We start from the raw sequence: 16,471 nt of genomic DNA on the forward strand, positions 1-16,471 counted from the left end.
ATTTTTGTTTTCTGATATATATTCAGTTGTTTTCTGTCATGCTCACAACTGTTACTTGTTCATTCTTTGTAGGTTTTGCGTTTCAATGGACTCACTCTGGCAGGTGTGGGTTTGGGTCCAGCACAGGTAATAGTCACTGAAAAACAAAAACAAACTAGTATGTAGATAACTTGCACATTTAAAGGTAAAATCAGGAATAACATATGACAGAGATATATAATTTCTGAACCTGAAACAAGGAATTACTTGGTATCTTAATATGGTGTTCTGTTGGTAGCCTATAGTATGGTGCTTATATTATAAGGGACTCATTTGAATCTCTGCTTTTTTTCTCCTCAGGGAACTGCATTTTTCCCTCTCAAAAGTCTTTTGAAGATACCGCTGAACATTTATTTTACCATAGTAAAATTATGGCTTAAGTAAATTTTCCATCTCAGTTTTTATTACTCATTTAAAATGAGACAAATCTGCTATTATTTTAATCTCCAATCTGTTATTTATCAGTTTAAATGATGTTTTAATGCATCGCTGACAGTAACCAGTTTTAAATTCCAGTTGCGCAGATGGGGTTGTAACACTGTGTTACATGTGCCCTGCCGTGCTTTTCTATGACATTAGCGATGCAATTCACATGATTTACTTTAATACATTTGAATGATAAACGACGAGAAACAGGTGAATGAAGACTGACAGTCAGTGTTTAATGTGAAGAAATTATTATTTCAAGACACGTAAAGCATTTTTGCTCGTTTATGTGGGCCGTCCAAGCATGGTTGCAATGTGTTCAAGGAGGTAAAATGGCCCTTATCAACCTTGATTTATCCCATAACATTATTTTGACAGTTAAAGTTTTGGGCGGGTTTTTGTGAGCTTTTTGGCTGGAAATCGTCCATTCAATCTGGCAACACTGATTGGCTGATTGTATTATAATGCCATCTACTGGACTCTTAAGGTTCCTGAACAGTTTAGAAATGAGAAAATTACACTACAGCCGAGGAGACACAAACCATTTGATTCTTCTGTCTGGGATACTCAGCCCCTAAACCATGTAATTACTGAGCGGAGATGACCACACTAATTGCCATAATTACTGTTTTGAAGAGAATGATTCAATCTGGTTTTTTCATTCTCAGTCAGACAATAATTTGTCTCTTTACCTCACAGAGCAAACATCTCTCCATTCAGCCTGCTTATTAGTCTGTGACAAAGCTCAATCCTGATCTTGGCACTGGTGCATCTGTTCTATTTTTAAGCATTAAATGTTTTTAGGGACTTTGCATAATATCATAATGATAGTCTTCGTCTCATCAAACACTCATACTGTACATATACATACTCGAACCCAGACAATAAATTAATGAAAACAATTAGCAGCTCATTTGACCATAATGATACATGTCTATATATGATGCGGTATAGACAAATTAAGACACATGACACACCGTATGTGTCACATCTACAGCAACCTGATGTTATAAGAGGGCATGCACCAGTTTAAAAGCTATAAGGGGAAAATACGCTTATAGTTTGCACATCTGCTCTGCCTTGAATGTACTTTTATTTTCTCTAATATTCTGCATTTATTGACTGTAGTATTAGTAGTATATATAGGCAGTATCAGTAAGGAGTCTTTTATTAAAATAATTTAATTATAAGGACGGTATCTTTCTGTTTTTAGTATATGTTCATTCTCATTGATTTTTCTTCCACAGATTACCAAGATGAAGTTTCAGGCCGTCTTTTCCATGGCTGGTCTTCTCAGCATTTGCACTTGTGCTCCTGTAAGTCTTCATTGATAAATTCATGTTTTCAGTTTGAATCAATAGTAACAAAACTAAGTTTGTGTTTCACAGATCTACCAGCCACAAATTGGAATAATTGCAAGTAACAGTAATGAGGTATGTTTCTTATGAAGTTTTGTCACAAATGATATTAATTATTAAATATTAAATTCTAGCAAGTTTGGGGTCAATAAGATTTATTTTCTTTTGCTCACCAAGACTGCATTTAAATGATCAAAAACACAGGAGAAGCAGTAATATTGCAAAATATTATTACAAATTAAAATAATGGTTCTCTACAATATTTTAAAAGCTGCATTTTCAACATCAATACTCCAGTTTTCAGTGTTATATGACCCTTCATAAATCCTTCTAAAATGCTGATTTGCTGTTATTTCGAGATTCATTAATTAATAGAAAGTTCAAAATAACAGCATGTATTTGAAATAGAAATCTTTTGCATAAATGTCTTCACTGTCAAAAAATATATGGTATTTGTATGTATATGTATTACAGTTTTGGTATAACATTTTTGTTTTCTGATATATATTCAGTTGTTTTCTGTCATGCTCACAACTGTTACTTGTTCATTCTTTGTAGGTTTTGCGTTTCAATGGACTCACTCTGGCAGGTGTGGGTTTGGGTCCAGCACAGGTAATAGTCACTGAAAAACAAAAACAAACTAGTATGTAGATAACTTGCACATTTAAAGGTAAAATCAGGAATAACATATGACAGAGATATATAATTTCTGAACCTGAAACAAGGAATTACTTGGTATCTTAATATGGTGTTCTGTTGGTAGCCTATAGTATGGTGCTTATATTATAAGGGACTCATTTGAATCTCTGCTTTTTTTCTCCTCAGGGAACTGCATTTTTCCCTCCCTTCCTGATCCAGCAGCAGCCCCCACAGGTGCTCAACTTTAACCCTGCGATGCAGGGACCCTTCCTGCCTCCTCAAATAAACCAGCTGAACCCAGCACAACTGCCCCCGTTGCAGCAGGAGCAGCCTATACCTGGCATCATTCCCAACAACGGCTTACCAGCACAGAACCTTCCCCCGGTACAGACAGACTTCAAAGGGAACATCATGCACTCATGGATTTTTATATTTATTTTTTGGTCCTTATCCACAAGTTTTTTGAATTATTCTCAAATATTTATATTATATCAAATATTATATTATATTCAAATATATAAAAGGTCATATTTTGTTTTTAGGGCTTTCCATTCTTCCTGACTAATCTATATCCTCCGAGGAACACTCCTGTAAGACTGACACCAAACCAGAACGCTGGCCCAAGTGTTCAAGCCCAGGACACCATGCAACCAATGCAGCCAGTGCAACCAATACAACCAATCCAGGTATTGTAAAGCCTTTTCACACAGGCAAAAATGTGATTTTTACAAAGAAAAATCATTAAATGAAAAGCATATTATCTCCATGAAGAAAACAACAAACCTGCATTTTTATCTGACATATCTCAAAAATATTACATGTATTTAATATTATATTTAATAATATATAAAACTGATTACCGTGGTGATCGGCCCGGTCCTGGAACTGGAGAGGTTTTTTCAGAAGTTATCTTTTGTTAACATGCTGTTAATAACCAAACATGACAAAACATGACTGGGCTGAATAATTACTGTAGAATTTGTAGACAGTTTGTTAACCAATCCTGTCTCTGACAGGGGCATCCTGGGTTCCCATTGTTTGAGCCATAGTCTCAGAAGATTTCTTTATTAGAAAGGTATTAAAAGTTTTCTAAAATTGTATATTCTAATAGGATATCATACCAATTAATTGATCAGACTGTAAATTTGTTGTTGGTTTTCCAGATATCCCACTGTGGAGACCCCTCACAAGAGACATTTTTGTTCAACTTGGACATATCCATATGTTACCAAATAAATAAAAGATGCTCTATTTATTTTGTCTAAAGTGATTTTTTTTTTCATGTTGAAAATACTCCTTTGTACTCCTCCTGAAACTTGATTAGGAACTGTGCTCATATGTATTAACTATTAAGAATACAAGAATACACTTCAGTGACAAAATGCTCAAAGTCACAATGTTGATGCTGGAGATTTTATTGAACAGATTCTCAACAGTAATGATTAAAGAAAAAAGAATCAGCAAATTAAGAGTGAACATCCATAAATATACATTAATTAGCAATAAAATAACAAAAAAAATCTATATGACACATTTAAATTATATTGCTGAATTATATAATAGCTGGATGTTCACCTGTGGAAAAAGAAAAAGAGGTTATTCAAAGCCAAAATAAAGTTTTTAAATCAAACTAGGTACAGCAATATGCCTTACCAGTGTGATTATTGCACAAGGTTCTTTTCTAGTTTGTCCCACGATCACTTTCAGACTCCGCCTGGAGAATCAGAGTCCAAAGCAATGTTGAATAAATAAATAAATAAACAGGCCTAAATATAATAATCTAAAATGTATACTCAAATACATCAAAACCAGTCACTCTTAACTTGGGAACCAAAATACTGACCTTCATGAATGCAGGGAGCTGCAAAGACAAGCGGGACATTCAAAAGATAAAAAACAAACAAACAAACAAACAAACAAAAACAAAACATTGAAACAAGAAAGAGAGTGCAATTAGATGAAAAATGATTTTAGGTACTGGCAGATGTCTATAATGTAACTGATGTGATATTAGTACATATTCCTGATTACTTACAAGCTGTGTAATGCCATATTCAAATGAGATTTTTTGCTGTGGGGAACAAATATACAATAGACTGTTGTGTTGTTTAAAAAACTATATTTAGTGCCCAGATATGCAAGGTCATAGACTCCAGAGGAAGACGATGTGACTTACCGTTGCAGTTGGGTTGTAGATGAGCTTCACATAAGGCTGTTAGATATGGAAAGTGTATTTACAGATTTGGTAAACTGAATTTAAATGTACTTTTAATGTTATCTTTCTTTAATATACTGTACGTTATCCTTTTATATATGTTATCTTTCTATTTATTTGATATATTTTATTAAGCATGATGAATGTGGCCTGTTACCTGAGGGCCGTAGAGGGAGAAACCCTGACCATACTAAACGTGATAAAAAAATTCATTCATTAATTACACAACAAAGAAATCACATGGAACCTATTTCACAATAATAAAACAAGTTTTATAATAAAAAACAACAACAACTTTACCCCCAGTTCCTGAGGTCTATTCACTCCACCCTGTAAATAAGTCACAAATAGTATACATTTTTTCAATATGAAATATTATTATATCTATAAGAGATTTATGCAAATTTGAATTAAACTTCATTACCTTTTTTGGTGGCTGCATCTGCCTTTTGCCCTGGATGGAAAGAAGGTATTTTCGGTGTATATCATAAACCTTTAACGTTTACTTTCTTATTACTTTGTGTCTGTTTAAATTATAACTCTCATTATGTGTTCAGTCCTTCAAATTAAACAAAGTATGAAATAAAAAAGACATATTGTAAGCTATTGCAAATGGAAAATGAATGGCAAAGTATTATCTTAGACTGTTTCATTCACTTACGTTTGGTACGAGGAACACATTCTCTCCCTGAAACAAAAGCAAAAATTATTTTGATTTTATCTTCTGTTTTATTGTATTTTTCTATCTTGAAATACAGTATGTTAGGTTAATTAATGTCAATTTCCCCAATATAGTGGCATTACCTCCTTTAGATGGAAAGCACTAATATTCTGTTAAAGGGAGAACATATTTATTTGTTTATTTATTTTCGCTTTTCGGTATATTTACTCATCTCAAAATATTAAAGATTACTACTGTTTCTGGGTACAAAACAACAGCACCGCAAATTTCACTCACCTGCAAAGTGACATTGTCAGCCTATGTTGATCCAAGTGAATAAAAATATTAAACACAGATTACAGACTTCATATGCATTCAGTTCATGACATTTAATGTCTTTAGTTGAATCATCAATATCTTACCTTGAAGATTGGAATGAACTGCCTGTCATCCTAGAAAATGTATCAAAGTGAACTCATAAATATATACACAATCAATAGCAACGCAACATAAAACCCTGTTTATTCCATGAATGAATTTGTGAAAAGTGCATGTTAATATTAGCAGTATGAGCTTACCATCATGTTGGGACTCAAAGGTTTTCCAAAGAGTGGATTCATTTGATTCTCTTTACCCCCATCTACTGGAGCTTGGGTTGGGTGTGTCGGCATCCTATCCAGCTGAAGGGATTTAACAACATTTATAACTAATTTTCATATTTCAGCAAATATTAAATTTTTCCACATTAAATATGTAATCCTGTTTGTCCCAGGATGATGGCAATGGCACTTTTTCCCCCACGTCTTAAAGACTCTAAAGAAACTTAAGTCTCGAGGCATTAAATGTGCAGTCTAACTTACTTTGTAAGATGGTCTACCAGCTCTCCCAGTCCTCTGTGTTTCTTTGGTTCCTCCCCATCTATGCCATTGTTCGCTCCGCTGTGTACAGCAGAAGATAAATCTAATGTTTATTGTACTGCATAATGATTGCAAACTTTGCAAAAAGAATTGAAAATGTTGCTCACCCAGTTTCCTCCACTTTGACCAGGGAACACTGGATCTTGTCCAAATGGAGAGCCGTTAGATGGATCTTGTGCGTGTCGCTCAGGTCCATCTGGATACAACGGGCCCACTGGATCTGGCTGTAGTGAGTGTCAGTTGACTTTTGGAAGTAAAACTACCTTAAATAATTTTTAAGTTATGAATAAAGTGGAAAAACGCACAAAAACTGGACGTCCAAAATTCTGCTCCCATCTGGGCCTGATTGGAGTTGACTGAGGTACTTTTACTCCTCCATCTTCTGGACCTGAGAAATATTGTTCTCCATTTACTGGGCTAACTTGATCCCAGCGATTTCTGTCATTGGGCTAATAAAAAAGCATTAATGCATTAAAAGGTTCTGACACCTGCCGTGACAAGAATAACATGTAAAACAGTGTGAAACTCCTCCATGATACTAATATACACTGATAACCAGAATACCCAAAATATCTCTCAGAATGTTGCTACTCACTTGAGCCGCCACCATAACACATGATAATGCCACTAGAAACCACATTGCTTCTGTAGAATAATAAATATATCAAATTTTTAGCCTTAAACTTAAGTTAAATAGCAGCTGATGTGGCACCAGAATCAAAGACTTTGACTTCTCAAAGTTTGTGCCTGTTTCTAGCCGTGTCACGTTGGTCGTGCTTCTCTCTTTATAAAAGCCAGACGTTGAGCAATTGTCACTGTTGTTGTGGATCATTTGTTTTGAACGAGGACTAATCAATTGTTAGAGAAATTGTTACTAAAAATACTAATATAAAGCTGAAGTCATTTAAGGTGGTCGAAATATAAGGGTATGTTGTAGTCCATTCAAGCATTTCATAACATTACAAAATTCTTGCTTCAAAGAGGTGTCAGTAATGTATGGAATTTCTTATAATTCTTTCTCTATTGCAATATCAGTCGGATAGATTAAAGAAAGCCACAGAGGAGTGTCTTGTGTAGGAGGATTGTACTGATTGCTAAACTAATTTGTTGTCTTAAGCCCACCTAATGTTTTAGGATTCAACCCGTACATTTAGCAACAACAGTCAGCAATTTAACAATTTAAGGCATCAACATAACAGAGGGGTGTGATATCTATTGCTGTATTTAAATCCTCAGGTTGTTCAAATTATTATTATATTTCCAGGCATCAGAGCAATAAATATTCTTCCTATCATTTCTGCTGCTTTGGAGAATTATACTCTTTAACAGAAACATGAAGACAGTAATCTTATTTGCATGTCTTCTTGGTCTGGCTTTCCAGGTAAGTTTCAAAAGCTATACTTTTGCATTTTACAGTTTAAGTTGCATGTAAATAATGTGACAGTGATAACAATGATTGTTTTTAATTGCAATTAGGCTGAAGTTCACCAGCGTGTGGCTCGCTCATTATCCAGCTCGAATTCTGATGAGGTTAGTCAAAAAAAATGTACCTCAAAGTTAAAAATGTAAAATTCAAGATAATGTTTTAATTGCTTGTGTATCTGTCATAATGTCTCTTGTCAGACTGGAGCTTTTTTCCCCAATCTGAGTCAGCCTTTCTCGATTCTCAACTATGATCAGCTTCTTCAGCTGCTGATGGCCTTTAGAACTATCCCAAATCCAGCCCCTGCCCCGGTGCCAACTCCCCCCGCTGCCCCATCCACTGCCCCAAACCCGGCGCCAACCCTCGCACCTATCACAGCACGTTAAGACCTGCTCCTTTGTTGAGAAAAATTAAAAATTTCTGTTTACATGAGAGTGTCATAATGCTTAGAAGAGCTCTAATAGCCAGTGATATTAGTGTAACAGCCTGGAACATTAGAATAATTACTACACAAGTGCAATTTATACTGGAGATAAAAATTGTCAATTGATTAATTTGTTGTTGTTGTTCTCAGTGTATTTCAACAGTTTGTTACCATTAAAACAATTTTGCTTGTATCAATTTTACTGCCTGTGTGTGTGATTCAGTATTTTGGATGTTAGAAGTTTTAATTTATGAATAAAAACATGACTAATACATTTCACATGCCAGACCTCATATTTTCTCTATATTTTAGTATTATTTTAATATTATGATTACTACACTCACGACCCCTAAAACCACCTGTGCTCAAACCATAACTCAATACACAACACTATTTTAAAATATATAATATTTAACTTAAGAACAAAAAAATATATAACTAAAATAATATATACAGTATTTAACTATAAATGTGTATCTGTTAGAGAAATAATCAGCACAGATATTTATGGTTTTTAAGAACTGGTATCAACAGCGTCATCTTTCATGCTAAAAATATTTTCCCCATATTTCACGTCTCAAGCTTTTTAAATAACATAATCATACTTATATTTGTCACAATCATGATATGTCAGTTCAATCATTGTAAAGATTTTCTCCACTGATTTTTTTTGTAGAAATATTCCAATTACTTTTGACATTTTATATATTTTTGAAGATATCTAGAATGACACAGATATGAGGAAGGCTATTATATATTATCCAAGAATCCCAGTCACATCCAGCCCTAAGGTGTGCCTTAATCTTTTGTTTTGTTCATGTGTTGCATAAACTCAGTTTAAGTATGTGTACAATTATTATATCATAAAAAGGAAACCATGTGACTCATTTCCCAATTTCCCAATTACTGAGTAAAGTCTGACTTGCTAAATATTACGTTTTACATTTTTTTCAATTGTGTCACCGTGTCACTTCTGCTGATTGGCCAGTTGCATGTCAATAATGTATATATTAAGCATATATAACTGCTGTTTTGATGTCACACAGACAAGTGTCATACTTTTGGCATAAAGGTAAGAAGCAAAGGTAGACAAAATTAACAGCATTTACATTTATATTTGGTAATTTAGCAGACATTTTTCTCCAATGCGATTTACACATTTTCTCTATTAGATCAGAGCCGCTCTTGAGAACCATGAAATCTTTCCTCATTGTTGCCTGTGTCTTTGGATTCTGCTGTGCTGTGCTAGTGAGTATTATTCCCATTTAATTGCATGTGATGTTCTACTCATTTTTACCACCACATTGTTCTGTAACATAATTTATAACAATGGAAATGAAGTGATGATGGTGATGAAGATGCAAAATGACAAATTAATTTTCCTTTTTAGGCAGAGGATGAAGAGCTTCGAGAGAAGCGCTCATCAAGCCGTTCCTCAGAGGTCAGTTTGAAATCAAAAACTCTGCAAACTCTGCAAATTCTCTTAAATTTTTGCCATTGTATAAAATCCTCGAATCAACGCATTTATCATTTTTGAGGCTACATTCTGAACATGTTGTACATGTTTGTCTTCATTTTGAAATCTGTTTTATATAGACATCAATAGAAATCTTACATGTTTTTCTACTAATATTTCTACAGAGACAGCCTGGAGGCTTCTTCAACCCATACCAATTCCAGCGTCCCTATCCCTACCCATACTTTCCCCCTTACCAGCCCCAGCCTCTGCCACAGCCTCTGCCTCAGCCTCAGCCTCGGCCACCAAACAACAATGCTCTCCTCAGCCTCTTGCCATTCATCTTAGCACAGCTGGCATCCAACACCCCTGCTCCGGCACCGGCCCCCGCTCCTGCACCAGCCCCTGCACCTGCCCCAGCTCCTGCTCCTGCCCCTGGTGGGAGATAAGACACCAGTTAAAACTGAGCATGTGTCTGATTGACTTGCTACTCTTGTTCTTGGCATATTAAAACAAATAAACTTTGCATCATTGAATCATACATTTGTGTTTGTGATATTCTTTTAAATGTATAGGAAAATGTAAATTATTAGATTTTTTTAGTGTTTTTATTAAGATATAGCAGCCAAAAAATGTAAAATGATCCAACAGATAATAGTCCTTTAATCTGTTTTGAGCAGCGTTCCAGCTAGCAGGACTTTGAGTCTCTGACAGACTAATCAGTGTGTGGTGTGTATTTTTCAGGGACTCTTTCTGCAGTTACACACGTCAGTAGATGGCGACAAGGTATTGACTTTTGTTCAGGAATGAAATAAGTTATAAGTAAATCATTGAATCATTCACAAATCAGATTCGTTCAAAAGCACTGAATCATTCAAGAACAAAACAACACTACTGCATAACAATGGGTCCTCTGTGACTTTGTTTAGAGCTATTTTTATTGAGCAAAAACAGACAATGTGACTGGCAGTATTGTGTCTAAAATGTAAGTTCTTAATTTCCTCTTTATTGAACTGTTAGCCTATACAAAGGAATGCTTGTCACTACAGTAACTTCGAAACGGTTGCTTGTTTAGAGACGTTTTTGAATTGTAATGGAAGCTTGTACATTTCTTGTACTTACTGTTTTTTTTTTAAAAGCAATGATGTTGCCTAAACATTTAAAATTTTTAAAGAGTTGGTTTATCACTCTCGCCAGAGTGAGTTAACATGGCTCAGCTTAGGTTGTTTTTGAGAACTTGACAGGGCAGAATGTTTTATTTTTTTAATCATTAAAATGAATGTACTTTTTCTGAATTAAAAAGTACACAGTTACGCAGAGGTGCATGCATGTTTTGGGACATTTTTAGATTTGGTAAATTATTATTATTTTTGCTTAAACCAGGCCGTCAGTCATCTTGTTAACATCGTCAAATACAAACTCCTCACATCATTTCATGTATTCTACTCAACAATTCCTCCAACCATACTGGAGAGAGAAGTGGCATGTCTACCTGCCAGGCTTTCATGGAGAATTAACAGTTAATGGCCAAACATATCTGATTTCCAGTTGTGCTGTTTGGATCTTTTCAAAAGTTAATAATGCTGTTCCAGGTGAAATATAACATAGATAATTTATTTGAATAAATAAATGTATTCATGTTTGTAGTTATGAAATGAATTATTACAAATCCTCCTCCACAGCACAAGGGACATAATAAACACTCATGAAGACACTCGTTTCGTTCATGAGTAAATTAGCGGTTGAATGAATGATTCAGTGACTCTGCTGCTTGTCTTCATCTCCTGATGTATTGATGTAACATAATTTTTGATACTTTTGGTTGCTCTCATGTATGAGTCATAACAATCACACTTTATGTGCACTTTCCTTTTAATCAGAAAGCATAAGACAAACACAAATGTATGATTCAGTAATGCAAAGTTTATTTATGTTTTAAGATATCAAGAACAAGAGTATCAAGTTAATCAGACACATGTTCAGTTTGAACTGCTGTCTTATCTCCCACCGGGGGCAGGAGCAGGAGCTGGGGCTGGTGCAGGGGCCGGGGCTGGGGCTGGTGCAGGGGCAGGTGCGGGGGCCGGTGCCGGTGCCAGAGCAGGGGTGGTGGATGCCAGCTGTGCTAAGATGAATGGCAAGAGGTTGAGGAGGGCGTTGGTGTTTGGAGGCTGAGACTGGTAAGGGTGAAAGTATGGGTAGGGATAGGGACGCTGAAATGGGTACGGTCTGTAGCCTCCAGGTCTGTATCTCTGTAGTAATCAGTAGAAGAACAAAGTAATTTCCATAAAAAAAAAAAGAGTCCACGTAAAACGGATTTTCAAAATGAAGGCAGGCATATATCAACATAATTAAAGTGCATTCAATGCATAAATGCTTTTGCATTGCTCAGGATAATTTTTGCATTTAAGATTTTAAGAGAAATTGATTAAAAGTATTTTATGCAATGACAAAAATGTTGGATTTCAAACAGACCTCAGAGGAACGGCTTGATGAGCGCTTCTCTCGAAGTTCTTCATCCCGTGCCTGAAAAGAAACAATTTTTTATAGAATAAGTTACAAAACAGTGAACATTTACAATTTGTGGTGGTTAACAGTAGAATAGAGAATGATACTCACTAGCACGGCACAGCAGAGTCCAAAGACACAGGCAACAATGAGGAAAGATTTCATGGTTCTCAAGAAGAGATGATCTGATCTAAAAGAGAAAAGATTCCTCATGTGTAAATCACACTGGATAATCAAAATGTCTGCTAAATGACCAAATCTAAATGTAAATGCAGTTTGTTCTTTCTATTTTTAATTCTTACCGTTATGCCAAATGTATAAGAGACTGTTTCAGGTGTGACATCAATACAGCAGGTAAATATGCTTCATATATACATTAACAACATGCAGCTGGCCAATCAGAAGTAACACAGTGACATGTTTGAAAAATGTAACATTCAGTATTTAGCAAGTTGAACTTTACTCAACAATTAGGAAACAGGGAAATGAGTCACATGTCTGTCTCCCTTATGGTATAGTAATTGTAAAGATACTTAAATTGAATTTATGCAATTCACAAACAAAACAAAAGCATGAAGCACACCTTAGGGCTGGATGTGACTGGGATTATAATGATTATTATTAATATTTCTTTATTATATCTGTCAAGATTTTCATACTATATATGTACTTATTACTTTTCTAGGCCTCGAACGAGTCAGTTGTGTTGCTGTCCTTGCAGGGTCAAAAAAAAAAAGCTCTCTGATTTCATCCAAAATATCTTAATTTGTGTTCCGAAGATGAACAAAGGTCTTACGGGTTTGGAAAGACATGAGGGTGAGTAATTAATGACAGCATTTTCATTTTTGGATCAAATATCTCTTTAAAGTTGTAGTGTGAGCAAAAAACTGTCCTTAAGTAATAAGTACAGGTGCATCTCAATAAATTAGAATGTCATGGAAAAGTTAATTTATTTCAGTAATTCAACTCAAATTGTGAAACTCGTGTATTAAATAAATTCAATGCACACAGACTGAAGTAGTTTAAGTCTTTGGTTCTTTTAATTGTGATGATTTTGGCTCACATTTAACAAAAACCCACCAATTCACTATCTCAACAAATTTGAATACTTCATAAGACCAATAAAACATTTTTTTTTTGTGAATTGTTGGCCTTCTGGAAAGTATGTTCATTTACTGTACGTGTACTCAATACTTGGTAGGGGCTCCTTTTGCTTTAATTATTGCCTCAATTCGACGTGGCATGGAGGTGATCAGTTTGTGGCACTGCTGAGGTGGTATGGAAGCCCAGGTTTCTTTGACAGCGGCCTTCAGCTCATCTGCATTTTTTAGTCTCTTGTTTCTCATTTGGGAAGTCGTGGCCTAATGGTTAGAGAGTCGGACTCATAACCCAAAGGTTGTGGGTTCCAGCATCTTCAAAAAGCTGGTCAGCAGAAGGAAGCATAAAGTGCTCCAAACGTTCTTGGTAAACGGGTGCAGTGACGTTGGTTTTCAAAAAACCCCAAATCATCACAGACTGTGGAAACTTAACACTGGACTTCAAGCAACTTGGGATATGAGCTTCTCCACCCTTCCTCCAGACTCTAGGACCTTGGTTTCCAAATGAAATACAAAACTTGCTCTCATCTGAAAAGAGGACTTTGGACCACTGGGCAACAGTCCAGTTCTTCTCCTTAGCCCAGGTAAGACGCCTCTGACGTTGTCTGTGGTTCAGGAGTGGCTTAACAAGAGGAATACGACAACTGTAGCCAAATTCCTTGACACGTCTGTGTGTGGTGGCTCTTGATGCCTTGACCCCAGCCTCAGTCCATTCCTTGTGAAGTTCACTCAAATTCTTGAATCGATTTTGCTTGACAATCCTCATAAGGCTGCGGTTCTCTCGGTTGGTTGTGCATCTTTTTCTTTCACACTTTTTCCTTCCACTCAACTTTCATTTAACATGCTTGGATACAGCACTCTGTGAACAGCCAGTTTCTTTGGCAATGAATGTTTGTGGCTCCTTGTGAAGGGTGTCAATGATTGTCTTCTGGACAGCTGTCAGATCAGCAGTCTTCCCCATGCTTGTGTAGCCTAGTGAACCAAACTGAGAGGCCATTTTGAAGGCTCAGGAAACCTTTGCAGGTGTTTTGAGTTGATTAGCTGATTGGCATGTCACCATATTCTAATTTGTTGAGATAGTGAATTGGTGGGTTTTTGTTAAATGTGAGCCAAAATCATCACAATTAAAAGAACCAAAGACTTAAACTACTTCAGTCTGTGTGCATTGAATTTATTTAATACACAAGTTTCACAATTTGAGTTGAATTACTTAAATAAATTAACTTTTCCACGACATTCTAATTTATTGAGATGCACCTGTATGTATTTTGCCAATGCATTTATCCAAATGAACATTTGACATAATTTTCCATTTAATTATTTAGTATGTTTAGTACATTTCTTACAGTATTGCAACCTGGCGTTAAGTGTCCCTGTATTGGAGCTCTGTATCAGGGCACCTACTAAGTTTACGACCCATTCTTTCACTTCTCTTGTCCTTGAGATATATCAGCTGCCATTCTTTTATATAGCTACTGCATATCAGTATTTTTTACTTTTTCTTTAGGTACAGAGAGATACGTAGACATGGCTTGTCTTGCAGTAAATCCACGATTATCAGAGATTAGCTAATCCTCTGTTGCAATGTGTCCAGGAAGTTTTTAAGAAGAGGTCACAATTGCACAAACTGACAGTGAGCTTTTGGGGATTTGGGGGATTTTAAGGATTACATGACTAAATATTGCCCTTATAGATTAAGGTTTGTACAATAAGTAAAAAAGTAAATGCTAGAACTCTTTGATGAGTTTGAGTGCTTTTTGCTGGGTTGGGATAAATCTCAGTGTATTCACATTTCCTTCAGGACATCGAGGAGACTCAATGTGTTGCAGGGCTGTAAGTATGGATAAATCTACCCTTCACTACTTTGTTACTTTGAGTTAATGTTCTCTTCATTGACTTCATTGAAGTATAGGGAAGACTGAGGCAAGGAGTCACAGTTTTTACTCCAGTGAATTTTTCTTAGTGTTTGTTAAGTTTTGAAAATATGTACAAAAATCGTTTACATTTTGTTGTTTACAAAAATTAAACAACAAGAAGCTACTGAACATTTTCAATGACAACAGGATGTCACTTAAAATGAGGTTGTTTTTTTATTTTCAAGTTGTCACAATGGATTTCACCATTTAAACAGTTTATTATATGCTTTTTGGCAAAACTGAAACAGGGAAACAATTATAAAACTTTTTAAGGAAACAGCTTTTATCATTTAAAATAAAATTTTAACTGAAATAAAATAAAATGTAGACAACTTAAGGTTATTTTATTTAAGCTAAGCTAATGTACTAAAATGACAAAATGACTTTAAAATAAAGAAAACAACATGGACTCAGCTTGATCTAAAATCAAGATGAAAATGGAAAATATAAAATAAAAATAATTCAAAGTATTAAGAAAAACTATAATACTATCTCAATGATACTGAAATAACCCAGCAGATAACCAGCAAATATGATAAGTTATACACATTTTTATCATTTAAAACAATGTTTCATACAACCTTTCTAATAAATGTGACATTTTGCCCCAGCCTGACATGAAATGTGAAAAATATTCTTGTTTTCATTATTCACCCAATGTACTTTAAACTATTGTGGTTTTAAAGTATGATTAATTTAAGTTTGGCGATTGAAATATCACTACCAAAGATTTAGTTTTTATGAAAAATTGTTGACATTTGTTGTCTGCATTTTTAAATGTTTCCCTCAAGCCCTTTTTTCCTGCTCACGAGGGACTCTATGTGGCTAACTATAGTACTTGCATGTAAAACAAGTTGCAGTCTTTAAATCTTGTGTTTATCTGTCTTATGAGTGTGCACTTATGCTTGGTCTGTTAAAAATGTGTATCAGTATTACTGAATAAAATAAAAATATCAGTGTATCAGTATTACTGAATTGCTATTAATAATGATCTCACTGTGATTTTATATGACCTGTTTTTTTCTCTCTCCCTAAATAAGGTTCAAAACCGTGCCACCCCAAAATGAACAGTCTCATTTTACTTACCATGCTGTGGCTCATTCCCTCCGGAGCCGTAAGTTAATGTTATTTTTGAAAGATGCTTCTACTATCATAGTAGTTTGTATCACATATTATAATGCTGATGTGACATAACTGAGCAGCCCAGCTCACTTAAGCCTCAGACAACATTGTATGATACTTTATTAAATGACAATGATTATGATATAATGCCATTTTGTATTTCTCACAGCTCTGTCACCGCTATAAACCCTGGAGCTCCTCTGGCAGTGATGAGGTAAACTCAAAGTGCTTCCAATTAAAAAAAAAAAAAAAAAAAAAAAAAAAAAAATTTTT

The 16,471-nt window shown here is 35.1% G+C and overlaps 2 protein-coding genes across 2 annotated transcripts; both read left to right on the plus strand.

Moving 5' to 3' along the window:
• The first annotated feature begins 1,721 nt into the window (after positions 1-1,721).
• LOC107552703 (uncharacterized) lies at positions 1,722-3,511 on the plus strand. Its single transcript, XM_016234662.1, is given in 7 exon segments — positions 1,722-1,781; positions 1,854-1,898; positions 2,382-2,435; positions 2,649-2,846; positions 3,005-3,207; positions 3,316-3,355; positions 3,479-3,511. Coding segments are annotated over 7 exon segments (633 nt in total).
• A 5,785-nt stretch (positions 3,512-9,296) lies between these two features.
• Positions 9,297-10,007, plus strand: LOC107552709 (cyclin-dependent kinase inhibitor 1C-like). The gene is made up of 3 exons (XM_016234676.1): positions 9,297-9,350; positions 9,493-9,543; positions 9,744-10,007. Exons 1-3 carry the CDS (start codon positions 9,297-9,299, stop codon positions 10,005-10,007), a joined length of 369 nt encoding a protein of 122 aa, XP_016090162.1.
• Positions 10,008-16,471: the final 6,464 nt, after the last annotated feature.

Source organism: Sinocyclocheilus grahami, unplaced genomic scaffold (genome assembly GCF_001515645.1).
Source record: "Sinocyclocheilus grahami isolate Dianchi unplaced genomic scaffold, SAMN03320097.WGS_v1.1 scaffold17.1, whole genome shotgun sequence".
Lineage (NCBI taxonomy): Eukaryota > Metazoa > Chordata > Actinopteri > Cypriniformes > Cyprinidae > Sinocyclocheilus > Sinocyclocheilus grahami.